Source organism: Micromesistius poutassou (assembly GCF_964030765.1).
Source record: "Micromesistius poutassou genome assembly, chromosome: 15".
Lineage (NCBI taxonomy): Eukaryota > Metazoa > Chordata > Actinopteri > Gadiformes > Gadidae > Micromesistius > Micromesistius poutassou.
The window spans coordinates 2,577,344-2,594,730 of record NC_140285.1 but is presented as its reverse complement, the minus strand read 5'-3'; the positions used below and the strand labels follow the sequence as shown (position 1 = coordinate 2,594,730).

Sequence of the window (17,387 nt, the reverse complement as noted above, 5' to 3'; positions counted from 1 at the left end):
TATATTTTTTTATGTATTATTTGAATATGTGTTCAATGGGTTGATGAGTTAATGACTGCGGACAACGGGGATCGAACGCAGTACATGACACTATCCACTAGCCTTGTGTTGTGCCCTCCCCCCTGTAGAGGTGGGTGTGTGGGCAGTACCTCATGTTGACGTGGAAGGACTTGGGCTTGTTGACCTCGAAGCCGCCCGACCAGGTGCAGTTGGGCGTGTCCATGAGGCGCACACACAGCAGCTGGTCGTAGTCGTTCCTCGGCCAATGGAAGACCACACTGGAGCCGGGCAGCGTGGAGATGTAGCCGTCTGGGTTGTTGGTGCCCTGGAACCAGTGACGGTGTACATGTTATCTCATGTCAATAATTGACAAATCCTGATATCTTTGTTTATAATCCTTGGACATTTTAGACTTCTTTTATCAAAATCCATAACGGAGAATTAAGTTATTATTGAGTTGAAGTGGATGATCCTTCCATCTTGGCTCACCTTGCCCCTCGCAAACTCTCTCTGCGAGAAGGCCAGCTTGTGTCTGGAGCGGTTGTCCAGCAGGTAGCGGGGGGCAAAGGTCACGATGTGCGTGTCCCTGTAGCGCCCTTTCCCTTTACGCACGTTGATGCCTGCGCCGCCGAGACAACACAGTAAACACTCCAGGCTAGAGCAGACCCACAGACACACACTTGGCAGGTCCGGAAATCAATACAAACTAGAAGTACTTATATATCCTCCAGTACAAACCGTACAAATCCAATATCGCTGTACGGAAAGTCAACACACTTAACAACAGCCACAGACAGACGAGACACGATGTTGCAGGTCCGGACACCATGACCCACGCTGATGGTGTGGGGTAGGGGTGACCACTTGCCTATGTTGTAGACGACTGACGGTATGGGGTAGGGGTGACCGGTACACTTGCCTATGTTGTAGACGACTGACGGTATGGGGTAGGGGTGACCGGTACACTTGCCTATGTTGTAGACGACTGACGGTATGGGGTAGGGGTGACCGGTACACTTGCCTATGTTGTAGATGAGCCCGGGCCGGTTGCTGCTCTGGATGACCTTGACGGCCCTCACCCCGCTGCCCCCGTCCAGGGAGAAGCGCTGGCACCAGCCCGGGACCCCGTCCGGGTGGATGCCCCGGCCCACACGCATGGTGCACCTGGGGGGGGGGGGGGGGGGGAGAGAGAGAGGTTAGGGTGGTGAGAGAGGAGGATGGGTGGGGATGGTGAGCAAAAATACAAGAAAAATACACAAAAAGTGTGTACTTTTCCCAGGAGTACTGCATGAAATAAAATTTAAAAAACAAATTTCATGGTCAATAAAACTAAACCAATATCACAAATTAAAGGAATCATCCCCCATCAAGACCTCCCCAACAGCTTGTTAACAACCCTCTCTGCGAGTGTAGTCAGATGTGTTTTCCGGCGGTGGGTCCCACTGTCAAATGTTCTCCTCGTTCCCCTCGATTAAAAAGTTGAAGGACCCCTGGCTCAGAGGAGTTGTTCCTCTGAGTGTGTGGGCAGACGGCCGTGTGCAGACGACCCCTCCATGGTGCACTTTGTGCAGAAGCGCTCACTAGCGTACAATAGCGTGTGTGTGTGTGTGTGTGTGTGTGTGTGTGTGTGTGTGTGTGTGTGTGTGTGTGTGTGTGTGTGTGTGTGTCTGTGTCTGTGTCTGTGTGTGCGTGTGTCTGTGTGTGCGTGTGTCCACAGATGTGTGTGTGTCCACAGATGTGTGTGTATCCTCAGATGTGTGTGTGTCCACAGTTGTAGGTGGGTCCACCTACATGGAGGGCTGCTCCTTGTCCGTGTAGCAGAACAGCAGGGGGCTCAGGCTCCGGGCCAGCTCGTGCTCCTCGAACTGCCCGGCCGCGTCCGCCTTCCCGTTGTCCTGCCGGAAGATCAGCGGGAGACCTGGCCGGGACAGGACCGGCACACACACACACACACACACATGAACAACCAAACAACAACCAAACCCTAATCCTAACCATAGACTCAATACACAGCTGCATGGGATGGATGGAAAAACTAAGAGGCGTCATATACAGGCACCCGAGGCCAGAGTGGAACTGATCTCACGGCTACACACGATGACCCGGGAAATGAGTTGATCCACAGAACGTTAATTGATGTTAATTGTGGTAATCAATTAACCGTTCTGGTGGTGATTTATCTCGTTGCTTTTGAAATGGGAGCTTGTCTTTCTAGCTTGTCTTGGCTGCTTATTCCTGAGATCTTGTAATATTTGTTAGCCTGGGGAATAAGACGAATCTAAGGGCTCATGTTTTATTTGCTCAATCGCATAAGACTATTATTCACCAATGACATGAATTAATCGAAAAATTGAAACGGTGAAAAATAAACCAAACATCAATCAACAAAAGGACGAAAACGACAAACAGCAAGTCACCGCCCAGACCAGATGAGTGGCAGGTCTTCTGGGTTCCTCACCGGTCTTGTTGATGAGCCAGTAGGGGGCGGAGATGAGGATCTTCAGGGCTCCCTGGGCGCGCAGCACGATGCGGATGGTCAGGCACAGCAGCCTCTTGTTGGCGTCGTACAGCCGCATGCGTACCACGTAGTTCTGCGTGCCCGGGGGGATCAGCAGCTCCTTGCACACCGGGAAGTTCTCCAGCAGAACCCCTGGAACCGGAGAACGAAGATGGGTTAGTGTCTGAAGGGTTCTGGGCTCCATCCCCAGCCTAAGGGCTCCGTGAGCCAAGACGCCCTCCCGCCGCCACCCCTACCTGCTCCTTAATCACATGTATCTGGAGCCACAGTTGCTTTGGATTAAAGCAGACTCTGCTAAATTACTAAATAGTCGTAGTAAAAGATGGAAGAAAAATCAAAGAAATGCATGTGAAAATGTGTGCATGCCAATGCGCATGCCAATGCTTCGGTCCTTTTATGATATTTCTGGACGCCGCATTGTGCATACACAGTGACAAAAAGCCATGACGTTCGTCATTGTACTCCATGTACTACTAAGTCACGTAGCAGCTGCTATCCAGGGCTACCCACAGTGAACCCACCTCCCTGTCATTAAGGAGCAGGTAGGGAGGCTTAGGTAGGAGACCTACAGTTCAGGGTGCAGACGAACAAGCTTACAATTCATTCATATTCACGCCTTGACAGCTAGGAGGTTAGGGTTAGGACCACGACACAACACGACACGACACGACACAACGCAACACGTGGGACCCACCCAGCTCCAGGTTCTGGGAGGTGTCGGCGGCGTGCAGCACCGCCTCCTTGCCGGGCTTCAGCGAGCCCCGGATGGCGCTGCCCTTGATGTAGTAGTTGAGGTCGCAGGGCAGCAGGTTGGCCAGCACCATGGTGGGCAGCAGGTAGATGGTGTGGCCCGGCTGGCGGTAGATCTCCTTGGTGCCGCCGCCGCCGCCAGGGCCCGAGGCCGACGACGCGGCCCGTTTGGCGGGCTGCTGCTCCGGGTAGTCCTCCTTCTTGATCACCACGCAGAACCTGGAGAGGGGAGCAGGAGGAGAAGCAGTCAGATCAGAGGAGAGTAGATGGATGAGGAAGAGGGGAGCAGGAGGAGAAGCCGTCAGATCAGAGGAGAGTAGATGGATGAGGAGAGGGGAGGACAAGGAGGAGGGGCCGTCAGATCAGAGGAGAGTAGATGGATGAGGAGAGGGGAGGACAAGGAGGAGGGGCCGTCAGATCAGAGCAGAGTAGATGGATGAGGAGAGGGGAGTAGAGTGGATTATTAAGCAGAGGGGAGTAGAGTCGATTAGAGTGGATTAATACAAATAAGGGAGGAGAATATATTTGAGTCATAAAAGATTATTAGAGATTATTCAATTAGATAAGATTAGATGGATAAGGGTTGTAAGAAGTAGTGGTTGATGAAGAGTAGCTCAAAGTAAAGAATGCTGAAGAGTAGAGGGGGGAAAGAAAATGATTGTTAAGTAGTAGTAGTGGGGAAGAAGAATTGTTCAAAGTGAAGGGTGTTAAAGGATTGTTAAAAGCAGAGGGAGGGAAGGAGAGGATTGTTCAAAGAAGAGGGGGGAAAGAAAATTATTGTTAAGTAGTAGTAATGGGGAAGAAGAATTGTTCAAAGTGAAGGGTGTTAAAGGATAGTTCAAAGTAGAGGGAGGGCAGAAAGGGACTTCTTAAAGTAGAAAGATGAGAAGGGCTGTTCAAAGTGAAGCGGACAGTCATTAGTAAGTGAGGGAGGAAGACATTTCCCATCTCCACCACGGCACCCACCTGAAGTTGTGCTTGAGCTGGTCCTCAAAGTTGGCCGACTGGCACTCCCTCTTGCTGCTGCTGACCTCACCGGTCCGCTCCACGCTGGTCCAGTGGATGGGCACCTTGCAGAAGAACAGCCCCAGGCCTTTGGGCCGGGCCTGCAGCCTCCAGGACATCAGGTGCAGGGGGATGGGGGTGGCCTGGCCTGGGAGGATGGGGGGCAGCACCACGGGCTCTGTGGACACACACACACACACACACAGACACACACACACACACGTCAGGATACTCCATAATATCTTCCAGTTCAGACCACAAAGAAAAAACATCCAAACCCAGAGTGCAGTTTGATTATGATGATCTAAATCCACACACACACACACACACACACACACACACACACACACACACACACACACACACACACACACACACACACACACACACTTACTGTCGGGGGCGGAGGGGCTGTCCAGGCGTAGCTCCATGGGCACCTCCAGGCGGTTGCGGACCATGAGGGCGGAGCGCACGGTGATCACCTTCCTGGCGCTGCCCTCCATGGTGACGGAGAACACCACCCGCACGGGGGGCAGGGCGGAGAACTGGAGGGGCGGAGAGGGGGGTCAGGGGTCAGGGCAAGGGACCACTGGAGATTCGTTTTGATCTTTTAGTGTTTTTTTGATTTATTAAGATAACAATATTCTGAATAACACTTATTATTAAAGATAGTTTCAGTATATACAGTTATCAACTGACCTCTGTATATAGTATAGTGTTATAGATGTTCCATTTTATTTAGTGATCAAATTAGTGCATAGTTATTATTAAGTGTTTTTAATAGATATATATTTAGACTTACGTAGACGTGTGGATGAATAATGTTGGTCCTGCTTATGGGACTGCCCACCTGGAAATGGAAATAAAAACATATCACTCAAGATTCCTGTTCATAATTGAACATCAACTCACTCAAGCCAACATCTAAATTCATATATCCGATACAGGTCATTCATGTGCAGGTGGGTGCTCACCGTGTTGGAGGGGTTGTTGCGGTCGGGGGCGGCGTAGCGGAAGAACACGCCCACCTTGTCCACAGAGACGGGCTTCACCTGCTCCCAGCCCGCCACGCGCACCAGCAGCTGGTGCAGCTTCAGCTCATGAGTGTGTCTGAGGGAGGGGGCGTGCACACACACACACACACACACACACACACACACACACACACACACACACACACACACACACACACACACACACACACACACACACACACACACACACACACACACACACACAGTTCAGATATTTTATTTATTGATCGAAAATATAATAATGTAATTTATGTATATATATTAAGACTTATCTTTTTTGTACTAAAGCTGTGTTTGTTTTGTATTTAAAATAAGTCACATTTGTATTTGTATTAATAACATTAACTCATTACATTAACATTAATAATTGTAATTCAAACTGCACAGACAAATAGTTCCTACAAAAGGGTTTCTACTAACAGAAACATCGGAAAGATAAGGTAAAGCTGTGCACCAACACGATACGATACAACTTTATTAATCCCCCGTAAACATCTACTGATGTTCTACTAATCCATGCCAGGTGAGAGTAGCTGGTGGTGTTAAAACACCGTCAGCCGTACCTGTGACGGAGCTTCTCGCGGGCCTCGAACTCAAAGGGGATCTCCTCCCCTGGCAGGACCTCTCTCCATTGGCTGATGTTGTGCGTGTCATCGGAGCCCGAGCCGTGCACGTCAGCAATGGAGTCGGCACTGCTGCTGTGAGACAGCGCCACCCTGAGGTGGAGCAGGGAACACCACATGTATTCAGACACTTTCTTCCACAGCGACCTGCGGTGAATTCTTATGCCCTTCAATAAGGAGGCAGGTTGGGGATTAAGGTGTCTTTCTCAGGGATGGCTACAGGTAGATTTGCAGACACTGGGATTCAAAACCCAGTATCTTCTGGATGGGAGTCAAACACCCTCACCACTAGAGTATCCTATTCTTGCTGTTGTTGTTTTCATAGAACTATGAAGTGACGTTTTCGCTTTTTCGTAAGTCGCTTTGGATAGAGGGTCTGGTAAATGCCCTAAATGTAAATTGTATTTCAAGATTCAGAACTGGCGCGGTCATCAAGTTCCAACCATTAGACCTACTGGTAGGAGATAGGACAGGTGACCTAGATACACATGCATCACATGTTTCAAGTCACTGTGGACCGAAGGTGATGGTCTTCCATTGCGTGCCAGGTGCAGTCCCTCACCTGGTGGGGGTGGTGGTGAGGGTGGCGAACCACATGGTGCAGCCCGTCCTGTTGCGCAGGGCGTAGGGCACAAAGGGCTGTCTCCTCCGGCACACCTTCACGTCTGCTGGGGAACCACGGGTGGGAGAGATCAGTCCCTCCCAGACACTGAAGGCCTGGTTGTTGGCACTGCTGTTCCGTTACTATGACTTAATGGTTTACTGTAGTTTGACCCATGTTTTATCTATACTTTAAGGTTGTTCACTGTAACTACCAATTTGGGGGTACAGAATCAGTGGGTCAATACATATTTTATGTATCTATACCACTATATTTATGTTGTAGGTAATTTTACATTAGAATTCTATACTATATTAGACTGTATCCTTTTCTTTATTACTCTCACATGATATTACTGCCTATATAGCTGAAATAAAAAATGTGCACTACATGGTTGGCATTAGTTTGGATTAATTTTTTTTTAGAAAATAACAAGAATCTATGTTATTGTGCCTGAATCTAAAGACATTCTTTCATTGATTCAAATTCTGTTGGTCCACCTGGTTCAAGTGTGCTACGTACATTTCACAGCTGGGCTTACATGTGGATTCATATATCAGTAGGTATATAAAACATATATAAGAGGTAGGTACGAGACGAGACACAAATGGAAAAGGGGAAAGCTGTACATAGTATTCTACCAGTTCACTAAAAGAAGACACACAATTATCGACAGACAGAGGTTAATGAAAGGAAAGAGGCTATGTAAGGAGACACACAAATAATAAATCAGCATACAAACACAAATATTAGCAGGAACATAGTTTTAGTCATTTGTAATCCAAAAAAACATGCCAATCAACTATAACAATACCATAAAGAATGCAGATGCTACCATTGACTCTATCCTATTTAGAATTCCATCCTAGCATCCAAAAGGCTGAAGTTAACTTGAAAGCCTTTAAATACACAGTGACAGAACGGCTGCACTGCCAACCAACACAAAAATCAATGTAAACTCACAGCATGACGTTAAGACTTCCTACTTTACTGCCTACCGTTACGTAACGCTCACTGGAGTGGTTGATAGGGACTTCTACAGAAACCCTCAGAAACTAAACTACTGGACCCCTACCCTAGCCAGGAAAAAACTATAAACAAATAAATAAAAAAGAAGACGAATAAAATTATATTACAAATATTAAAAACAAAAGTAGAATCCATAAACACAAATAAGTAGGAAAGAACGTAAGCTAAGCTTACTAATAAGTAAGCTGTGTTTTCACTAAGAGCCCTGGCCTGCTGCAGTACCTCTGGAGAGAATCTGCTGCTCCAAGCAGGTGAGGCTCGCACTGCTCCTAGTTCTAAGGTAGGCCAGAGGAAGACCTGACAGCAGAGAGACAGGAAAGGACCAGAGAGAAGACAGTCATCTACAGGGAGGAGACGGGTTAGGAACACACAGGGGAGGACCAGAGAGGAGACAGTCATCAGGGAGGAGACGGGTTAGGAACACACAGGGGAGGACCAGAGAGAGGACAGTCATCTACAGGGAGGAGACGGGTTAGGAACACACAGGAGAGGACCAGAGAGGAGACAGTCATCAGGGAGGAGACGGGTTAGGAACACACAGGAGAGGACCAGAGAGGAGACAGTCATCAGGGAGGAGACGGGTTAGGAACACACAGGAGAGGACCAGAGAGGAGACAGTCATCAGGGAAGAGGAGATAGGAACATGCTGGTCTTGGACTCAGAAGTCCAGCTATGCTACAGCAGAACTAAGGAGAGACGGTACAGACGGTACATACGGTATAGATGGTACAGACGGTACAGACGGTACAGAGCCCGGGCAGGAAGCCAAATAATTAAAGGGGCGGAGTAACTCCATTGTTTCCCTGTTTTGTCACCGAGATATTTTGCCAAAGAAATCGTATTCACGTCAGTGGATGAAGCTTCCAGAAGGTTATTTGAATGAGTGTCAACACAGTGTAAGAATGCTGGCATCCTGACATTTTGGCTTGTCTTTATGATGTTAAATCTTGTCTTTCAATTATGTGGATTTGACTGGCTGTTCTGGCTGTGTTCGCTGTTAGCCAATTACACTGCCTCCAGCAACATCAAACAAATGTTTTTATACATAATATAATGTAAGCGACTTGGTGGCACCCACTTAACACAAGTTAAGTGGGTTGTGCGTCCAATGAGAGCACTCACACGGGAGCCGCCATAAAGCCGTGTTATAATGTACAGAAAACCATAGGGTGCACCGCAGAGCCATCCATTAGCACCCATTACACTAAACAAAGAACAAGACCTAAAATTGGATGGGTTGTCCTTTGAACTACACAATGCCTGACGCAGCAGTCTGTGGTTCTTCTGGTGTGACCCACTTTACACTGAATTTCTGCCGTAACCGAGCCGGACTTAGAGTGGACCAAGAGTGGATCCGATAGCCACTCCTGACGTCCTACACACAGCACTTAATCGTGATGTTGTAGGAATGTGTGTGTGTGTGTGTGTGTGTGTGTGTGTGTGCTGCACGGTTCGGCAGTGTGTGTGAGAGAGAGGGCTTCCCCTCGCACACACAGGGTCCGAGAGAGAGAGAGATCTCTCTTCTGGGATGGGGATAGCGAGAATGCATCGCACACGGATGTCTTCTCTTAGTGCAAATTTGAAACAGAGTTGGATGGGATCAAATGTGGACGATAACGTTTATGGTATCATAAACAAGAATAAAAGAGAATTGATTTTCTTCATCTCTCCAGTACCGCCAGCAGAGCTTATTGATACAACGGCTGATAATAATTTAGTCCCATGGCCCGTTTAATACCGGGTTTCGGTACCCATCCCTAGTATCGACGGTGGGTTTGTTGCCATCTTATTTTCTACTAATGACTTTTGTTATCACTTTAGTACAACACATCAGAACCCAAGTTAGGGTCATCACCAAGAGACAGGGCCAATGAAGACAGGAAGGTAAGGGAGTGACAACACCATGCAACTGGAGGAGACATGAGATGGACTGAGGTGTATGATGATATGTATGAGGTGAGCTTTGTGTCTAGAGGTGGGGGTGGAGAGTAGGGGTGTGGAGAGACTCACTCTGGCCCAGGCTGGGTGGGTCGACGGAGGAGCCCATCCATGGCATAGCAGGGGGAGCCTGGACCGCCTGCTCCTCCTCCTTGCAGTAGTCGGCAAGCCAGGAGTTCTTGGTGGTCCGGCACTGTTCTGTAAGGACGACATGGAAACAATATATTAATATCAAAATATCTTGACTATATCATGCAGCCGGCAATACTCTTCAAAGTTGCGCATGTTTTCTTTTACATTTAAGTTAATCTGGCATGCTAACAGCCATTTAGCATTTATGCTAAACCTGCATGCTGAGGGTGGTTAGCATGGTTAGCATGTATGCTAATGTGGGGTGTTTTCTGAACGGTCTCTTTTTGGCCTACCCAGCAGGACAGACGTAATGTTGATGTCTAGTCTCTGCTTGGCACGGACAGCCATCTTCAGGCGTGGGGGGTGGAGGCGCCCAGCGGCCTGCTGCTGCCAGGTCAGGAAGCACGGCCAGGGCTCGATGAATGGCTCCCAGCCTGGTTCATTCAAACAAAAGAAACATAATTATTATATGTTTAATGAGTAGTCCCTAGTCACATCATTACGAATGACAAGCTAGAATTAACACTTTATTTGATCTATCAATCACACAAATTAAATTTGTAATAATTTTAAATACTACAATACATTTTAAATGTATTGTATTAACCCTATGACCAGCTGTCACTGATCATCAAAATGTGTTGTTTCATGTTGCAAAGCTTAGTTACCGGACAGCTCTCTGTTGTAGTAGTCTCCTGACAGGGTGAAGCTGGCTTTTCCTTCCTGGCTGGATCCGATCCGTTGCAACACATACAGCCCTGTCATCAACCAGAACATCAAGTAAGAGAAGGATCTCTAAAGAGAGAGGTCACCGAAATAATATCTATTTCTATACCTACATCATACTTTTTACATACATATATATATTAAGTACAAATAAAGTCCCTGGAGAATAGTTGGACAAACTCAACAAAATAACTAATTCATCTGAACAACATGAAGTGACTTCTGGCAGTAAAAATAAGGCGGACTCCACTCACTGGAGAAGGTGAGCTCTGCCAGGGGGATGTCACAGTCCAGACAGTCGTCGATGAAGCAGATGCACACGCTCTCCGCCTTGACCTCCACGCCCGACAGCGGCGCTGAGTGGCTGGCCGCGTCCGGGTCGCTCTGGCTGGCCCTGCCGCGGCCCGACACGATGTCCGCCTCGGCGTTCTCCAGCAGCCAGGTGGCCGCCTGGTCCAGCTGACCTGCGGAGGGGAGGAGAAGCGGCGGCCAGACACTCAGCTTAGGGCTGCTCGATTATGGAAAAAAATCATAATCACGATTATTTTGGTCAATATTGTAATCACCATTATTCAAGTTTGAAGTTTGAAAACATGATGGAATATTCACGTTTTTCTCCAAAAAAAAACCTTTGTAACTGAGGACTTTGGAATTTAGCCTTTAAAAAATACACAAAATGGTCAAATAGAAAATGTAGGGTTAGGGTAATGAATAAAAAAAAAAAATTATAGTTTCAACTCGATTATATTAGTTTGGCGATCGTTTGACGCTAAAATAGAAATCTGCATCAAAATGTGATTAATCGCCCAGCCCTAAGCTCGCTCTCTTTTTGTCTCTCTGGACATGATGTGGATGAAGTACTCCCATCACGGTTACTTCTCATGGTATGAGGGCTCTGCCTGCATGGAGGATCGGGTTTCTCCGTTGAAGCGATACAAAAATGGAACTCGATCGCCATGGAAATCAGAGACACCGCATCACACGCCAGTTTGAAATCACTATTGAAGGTCTGGCTTAAGAATGCATGGTCTTTAGTCATCTGAAATTACCTTTGTTTTGATTGGTTATGTTATTATTTCAAGTGGGAGTGGAGTGTGTTTTAGGTGTTATAAAAAACAATATAATACTGCTTTTACTATATTTGTTTTACAATTTTATTGTATTGTATTGTGTTGTATTTGTATCTTACATTATGCAGCCCTCCCTAGGGACCATAGATAAAAACTAGCCTAAAGCTAATTCTGGTGCAATCGTACAATGTCCCTCCCTGACAATTAAACAATAAACTAAACATGTTGGGTATCAAAAGTACTTCTTTCATATACTTCAGTAAACACCAATAAAACAGCAACAGTAAAAGTACAAAGTGGGGTACCGCAATGGTTGAATAACCGGTACAGCACTCAAGTACTTTCCACACCTAGAGGCTGGGGTCTGGGGAAATGTGTACTATCAATCAACCCTAGACCTAATTCTGCTTGGATGAAATGGATGGTGGCTCCAGGTGTCCCTCACCTTTACAGAACACCAGCGCCCTCTTGCAGTCTTCCTTCCTGAAGCCAAGGTCCAACAGATGGCCCAGCTGTCCCTCTGTGGGTCAGAACAGATCAGTGTTATAGAAAATATACACACATATAAATACAGTACATCGAGAATGTACACACATTAGGGCTGAACGATTAATCAAATTCAAACCGACATCGCAATGTTATAGAACACGATATTTATTGTATTGTTCACTGGCTAAATTAGCCCTTATGCACAGCCCCTCCCTCCTTCCACCAGCAATATTGACTGTTGATTTGTCTCTCCCACTGTTTGCATTATTCATCATAATGCACATACTTATTATTTCTCAAACTATCCTTGTACTGCTACAGTTGTTATTGTTTTGATATTATTAAAGACCCGGTATTAGAGGTACTGTACCCAGCAGGGCTTCTGTCTTGGCCTTGAAGCTGTCCTTCACGGAGAGCACCGGCTCGGGGCCGGCCACGGGGGCCGCGGCGGGGTCTTCGGGGGCCGCGGCGCCGGTCGGGATGGACCTGGCGATGGCCAGGAAGAGCTCGATGTCGTTGTAGGACAGCCGGATGTCCAGGGCCGGGAACTGGATCTGTGGGGGTGAATCAAAGGGGTTAAGAGGCGGGGGGAAACACAACCAGGGAATGACATCTGCATTGAAAAAGAGAAATGAACAATGGGACTTTGAGCAGGATATTTAGAGTGTAGACATTAAGGTAACTGTTTAGTCATTTAGTAGACACTTCGACGACAAGTGACTTATAATTATTATAGATAAGAAACTGGATTGATAAGCATGTAGAGGTAAGGCATCTTGCTCAAGAACGCCTCCAGATTAGGCTGTGGGTCAAACCCCCTAATGCATCCACCAGCTATAAATCAATGTCAAGGTATCAATGTCAAGGCTGACGGATAATAAATGAGGGATCTCTACAGGCAAGCGTCTTGATTCAATTCATGGTACCAGTGAGGTGTGAGTGACAGAAAGAAAGGAACAAGAAGAAGAAACGAAGAAAAAGAAACACATCTGAACAAAATCCAGAAAGAAGAAGCCCAATTGTAAAAAGAGAGAGAGAGAGAGAGAGAGAGAGAGAGAGAGAGAGAGAGAGAGAGAGAGAGAGAGAGAGAGAGAGAGAGAGAGAGAGAGAGAGAGAGAGAGAGAGAGAGAGAGAGAGAGAGAGAGAGAGAGAGAGACAGACAGACTTGAGCTCTGACCTCCAGCAGCGGGGGGAAGTCCTCTATGTTGAAGGCGTCCAGCAGCCCAGTGCTGCTCTGGTAGGTGGGGCTGCCGCACAGCTCCACCTGCACGTTGACCGGGTCGATGATGGACAGCGCCGTCTCCTGCTCGCTGCCAAGGCAACAGGAGAACACCTGGAGCGGGCCGTGACGTCACACACTTAGCCGTTACATCATTATCACATGGTAAACGCTGGGGCGTAGCGCAGATGAAATATTCCATTTTAAATATCTCTAAACCTTTTCTCTAAACGACTCTTTTGTTCATTTGATTGTATTAATCTATTACCTGTGGTGCTTAAACGAACTGATTTGGCCAATTTATTTATTGCTATTTTTTGAATGTATATTTTAATTATTTTATAATGGGGAAGAAAATCATGTTATGCATGATAACTTCCCTGATAATAAATACATCCAGAAATATGTACCCCTTTCTTGTATAAATCACTTTAAATCATTTAGTACACAAGCGTGACGTATCCAGTGGTGATGGTTAAAGGGGAAAGCCCACCTCTATCCCAGCCAGGCTGCCAGAGAAGGGGCGGTCCAGGAGGCGGGGCTTGTAGGTCAGCACGGTGGTGCCCTTCAGGATGATGGCGTTGGTGTCCAGACAGGAGGAGTCCTCCACCACCACAAACTCTGTGCCTGGAGACAGAGGAACCACATCCACAGAGAAACTACATCAACCACCTGGACTCCTGGGACACAGTCACACAGCAGTAGCGCTGCAGGATATTAATATTAAATGATGTATTATGTCCTTTTATTTTATGCAGCTTTATGATAGTGAATGCATATGGGATTTTTTTGTTATATACAATTTTACACATATTAACACTTTTATCAACATTTACATTTACATTTTGGACATTTAGCCCATGCTTTTATCCAAGCGACCTACAATAAGTACATATCCAAGGCGACATACATTGATTACTTTATTTGAAACGTTGTTTAAATGTAGATTCAACTGTAAAATTGGTTTCTTATAATGAACAACTGATCAAGAGTTGGACTGGTGATTATAGGAAATAAATGCAACACATACAGGACATAAAGGATCTAATCTTGAATCTTAATCTTGATCTTGTCTCTCACCTGTGATGTTGATCTTGACCTCCAGGTGGCGGTCTTGGTTGACCTGAACGGTGGACCTCTTGGTGACCACTCCGCTCTTCACGGTCTTGGGGCCGAAGGCAGGGGCCCCGGGGTCGCTGCCCGAGCTGGGCCAGCGCTGGCGGGGCGCGGTGCCCCCGGCGCTGATGGGCGTGACGGGGGGCCACTTCTCGGGTGGGGTGTAGAGGAAGTCCTGGACCAGCTTCAGCCAATCGAAGATGAGGAAGACCCGCAGGTTGTTGAGCACCATGGTGAAGCAGGACGAGTCCCGGGTGCACCTGATGGAAGACAGGAGGTGGGGAGGGGTCAGTGTTTCAGAGTCAGTGTTTCTGTGTTTTCATGCAGCCACTTCAGGCTGAAAGCCTCCGATCTTCTTAGAAAATCGCTGTGTCGTCATTGTTGCTTCTTCCTTGTCACCCAAACCCAAAAGGATGCCAACCGCTAAACTCACACAAACGCTTCATCCCGGAAATACCACAGCACCAGGGGGCAGTGCATTTCTGTCGAAAAAAACCCTCAACGTGGACAGGGGCCCTAAAGTGGACCCGTACCCACCTGTAGTGGAGCTCCAGCTGCAGCGTGGCCCGGTTGGCCCCGGCCTTGGAGGGCTGGAGGACGCAGCCGAAGACGTTCCTCTTGGCCCTGCTTCGGTCCTCGCCAACACCTCCAGCCCCAGCCCCAGCCCCTCCAACACCACCACCACCACCACCACCACTACCCCCCCTTCTGCCCTGCTTCCGGCCCGGCCCGGGGAAGCGCGCCTCGGGCCCGGAGAACCGGGTGTCGTAAGCCAGCAGGGAGTGGGACACCAGGTTGATGGAGCGGGAGCCGTTGGAGTAGCTCTCGTACAGCAGCTTGGACTTCATGAAGTCAAACCTGAGGGGGGAGAGGGAGAGAGAGAGAGAGGGAGGGGGAGAGAGAGAGAGAGAGAGAGCGAGAGAGAGAGAGAGAGAGAGAGAGAGAGAGGGAGGGAGAGAGGGAAAGAGAGTGAGTATCTTGGTTCTTCATGAAATTGATTCAGCCCTGAATTATTTCCCTTGCATTACCTCTTTATGTTTGCTCATGTATCGTCAAGCTTTTATTTTGAGAGACAGACAGACAGACGACGTAAGGGAGACAGAGAGGGTGACACAGACACAGATAGCAATGATGCTAACCAGCAACCAGGACACCTCCCTCTTATCTGAAGGTTAAATTTGAATGACACGGTGTGCGGACGACGTACCTGGCGAGGGAGAGCTCGTGCCCGCTGGCTTTGGGTTTCTCCACCAGCTCCAGACTCACGTCCATCATGTCGATCAGGAAGGAGAGGGTGGTGTACACATCCCCGCTCAGCACCGTCTGCCAGGCACACGCACACGGACGGACGGTCAGACAGCATACAAACCCAAAGCCGCACTGAAGAGGCTAGTCTACTGGCGTAGCGAATCTGCGGTCTTGTGGCGTGTTAGCATACTGTTGTGGCCTTCGGCTACTGCTGCTATTGGCTTGTCTGGTAGAACACGGACGTTGTGATACATGCATTGTTTTACATTTATCACATGTTGCTGTACACAATATGTGAATGCTTGCCAGTTATTCATAAATATGATGAGAGCTAAGACGAGAGCAGTAAAAGGTTGATCTGAGAAATCTTGTCACTCCATGAGTCACAACCATGAATCGAACCGTCTGGAAAATATTTTGTATTAAAAAAAAAAGCTAAAAAATAAAATAGTATCAAATCCTGAATATCGGGATTCAGATTGTTATCAAGAGTGCAGCACTCAGTGTGTGTGTGTGTGTGTGTGTGTGTGTGTGTGTGTGTGTGTGTGTGTGTGTGTGTGTGTGTGTGTGTGTGTGCGTGTGTGTGTGTGCGTGCGTGTTTCCCCTCACGTAGGAGCTGGGGTCCTGCAGGTTGTAGGGCCTCAGGAACTCCTCGATGGGCTCCCCCAGGTTGTTCTCCAGCAGACCCCTGATCAGCTGGTAGTGCTCCAGGTCCAGGGAGCAGTGCACCGACGACAGGCTGCCGTGGATGGACATGTCTGGGACCGCATGGCTCAGCTCCCTGGAGGACACACAAATCATTACACACACACACACACACACACACACACACACACACACACACACACACACACACACACACACACACACACACACACACACACACACACACACACACACACACACACACACACACACACACACACACACACACACAAGCCTCGATCACACACTTGTAAGCAAACGGACGGCCGATAAAGTTTTGTGTCTTTTGAAGCTCTCACTTGTCGAGGTTGCGCTCCACCTTGAGCTTGAGGCGGCAGCTCTCCTTCAGCATGTTGCCCCCCCGCCGGCGCACTGCGTAGGAGGGGAACAGCAGGTCGGAGGAGGAGGTGGAGGAGGAGGGGTCCGGGTGGGGGGGCTTCCCGCTGGGCCCCTCGCCGGGCTGGCCGGGCTGGGGGGGCGGGCTGGGGAGGCGCTCTGCGGCGAACACGTCCAGCTCCTGGAGGTCCAGCGCCAGGCAGTCCAGCAGGCACACGTGGCTCTCTGGGACATCAAATCAAACTTTAATTATACAGCGCTTTTCAGGCAAACAAACGTTATGTATACAGCACTTTTCAGGCAAACACACTATTTGCATAGTCCCTTCCACACATCCAAACCTTTCGGGCTTACTAACTCAAGCTCGGGCAAACTAACTTTACTTATACGGCACTTTCAAGGCAAATAAACTTTATTTATACAGCGCTTTTCAGGCAAACAAACTTTATGTATACAGACCATCATTTAGGCAAACTCACTATTTGTATAGTGCCTTCCACACATTCAAACTTTAAGTAAGACTTTATTTGAAGGTGTCTACATAAGAGTGTCATGACACTGTCATAACTATGACATGACACTGTCATGAACTTGTCATAAATGTTATGACATGTCTATCCTTCATTATATCTTAATGACAAGTAAAAATGGTACCACCTTACTTGAGGTCAAAGTATGTATTCGTTACACTGTCATAATGGTGTCATGACAACTTAATGTCAACTTGTCATGACCAAGATAACTTCTGGTAATGTCACTTTGATTAATGTCAACTTGTCATAATCAAGACAACCCAAACAATGTAAACTTGTCATAACAACAACCAAATGACACTTAATGACCAAAGT

General features: G+C 47.7%; 1 protein-coding gene across 3 annotated transcripts in view; it reads right to left on the bottom strand.

The window, feature by feature from the left end:
- vps13d (vacuolar protein sorting 13 homolog D) overlaps nucleotides 1-17,387 on the bottom strand; it is a 50,933-nt gene that overhangs the window by 14,729 nt on the left and 18,817 nt on the right. The window contains exons 27-52 of one of the 3 annotated variants that reach the window (XM_084480152.1): nucleotides 16,503-16,764; nucleotides 16,108-16,279; nucleotides 15,458-15,573; nucleotides 14,788-15,108; nucleotides 14,215-14,510; nucleotides 13,628-13,761; nucleotides 13,093-13,248; nucleotides 12,286-12,469; nucleotides 11,872-11,946; nucleotides 10,611-10,820; nucleotides 10,299-10,388; nucleotides 9,924-10,064; nucleotides 9,571-9,696; nucleotides 7,783-7,857; nucleotides 6,493-6,598; nucleotides 5,871-6,023; nucleotides 5,248-5,383; nucleotides 5,076-5,123; nucleotides 4,668-4,818; nucleotides 4,235-4,451; nucleotides 3,213-3,487; nucleotides 2,459-2,650; nucleotides 1,792-1,918; nucleotides 1,022-1,164; nucleotides 490-620; nucleotides 150-325 (exon numbers count right to left, since the gene is read on the bottom strand). In XM_084480152.1, coding sequence (XP_084336278.1) covers nucleotides 150-325; nucleotides 490-620; nucleotides 1,022-1,164; nucleotides 1,792-1,918; nucleotides 2,459-2,650; nucleotides 3,213-3,487; nucleotides 4,235-4,451; nucleotides 4,668-4,818; nucleotides 5,076-5,123; nucleotides 5,248-5,383; nucleotides 5,871-6,023; nucleotides 6,493-6,598; nucleotides 7,783-7,857; nucleotides 9,571-9,696; nucleotides 9,924-10,064; nucleotides 10,299-10,388; nucleotides 10,611-10,820; nucleotides 11,872-11,946; nucleotides 12,286-12,469; nucleotides 13,093-13,248; nucleotides 13,628-13,761; nucleotides 14,215-14,510; nucleotides 14,788-15,108; nucleotides 15,458-15,573; nucleotides 16,108-16,279; nucleotides 16,503-16,764 — 4,213 coding nt within the window. The remainder of the gene's footprint in view (nucleotides 1-149; nucleotides 326-489; nucleotides 621-1,021; nucleotides 1,165-1,791; nucleotides 1,919-2,458; nucleotides 2,651-3,212; nucleotides 3,488-4,234; nucleotides 4,452-4,667; nucleotides 4,819-5,075; nucleotides 5,124-5,247; nucleotides 5,384-5,870; nucleotides 6,024-6,492; nucleotides 6,599-7,782; nucleotides 7,858-9,570; nucleotides 9,697-9,923; nucleotides 10,065-10,298; nucleotides 10,389-10,610; nucleotides 10,821-11,871; nucleotides 11,947-12,285; nucleotides 12,470-13,092; nucleotides 13,249-13,627; nucleotides 13,762-14,214; nucleotides 14,511-14,787; nucleotides 15,109-15,457; nucleotides 15,574-16,107; nucleotides 16,280-16,502; nucleotides 16,765-17,387) is intronic. The other 2 variants (XM_084480153.1, XM_084480154.1) reach the window with 2 other exon arrangements.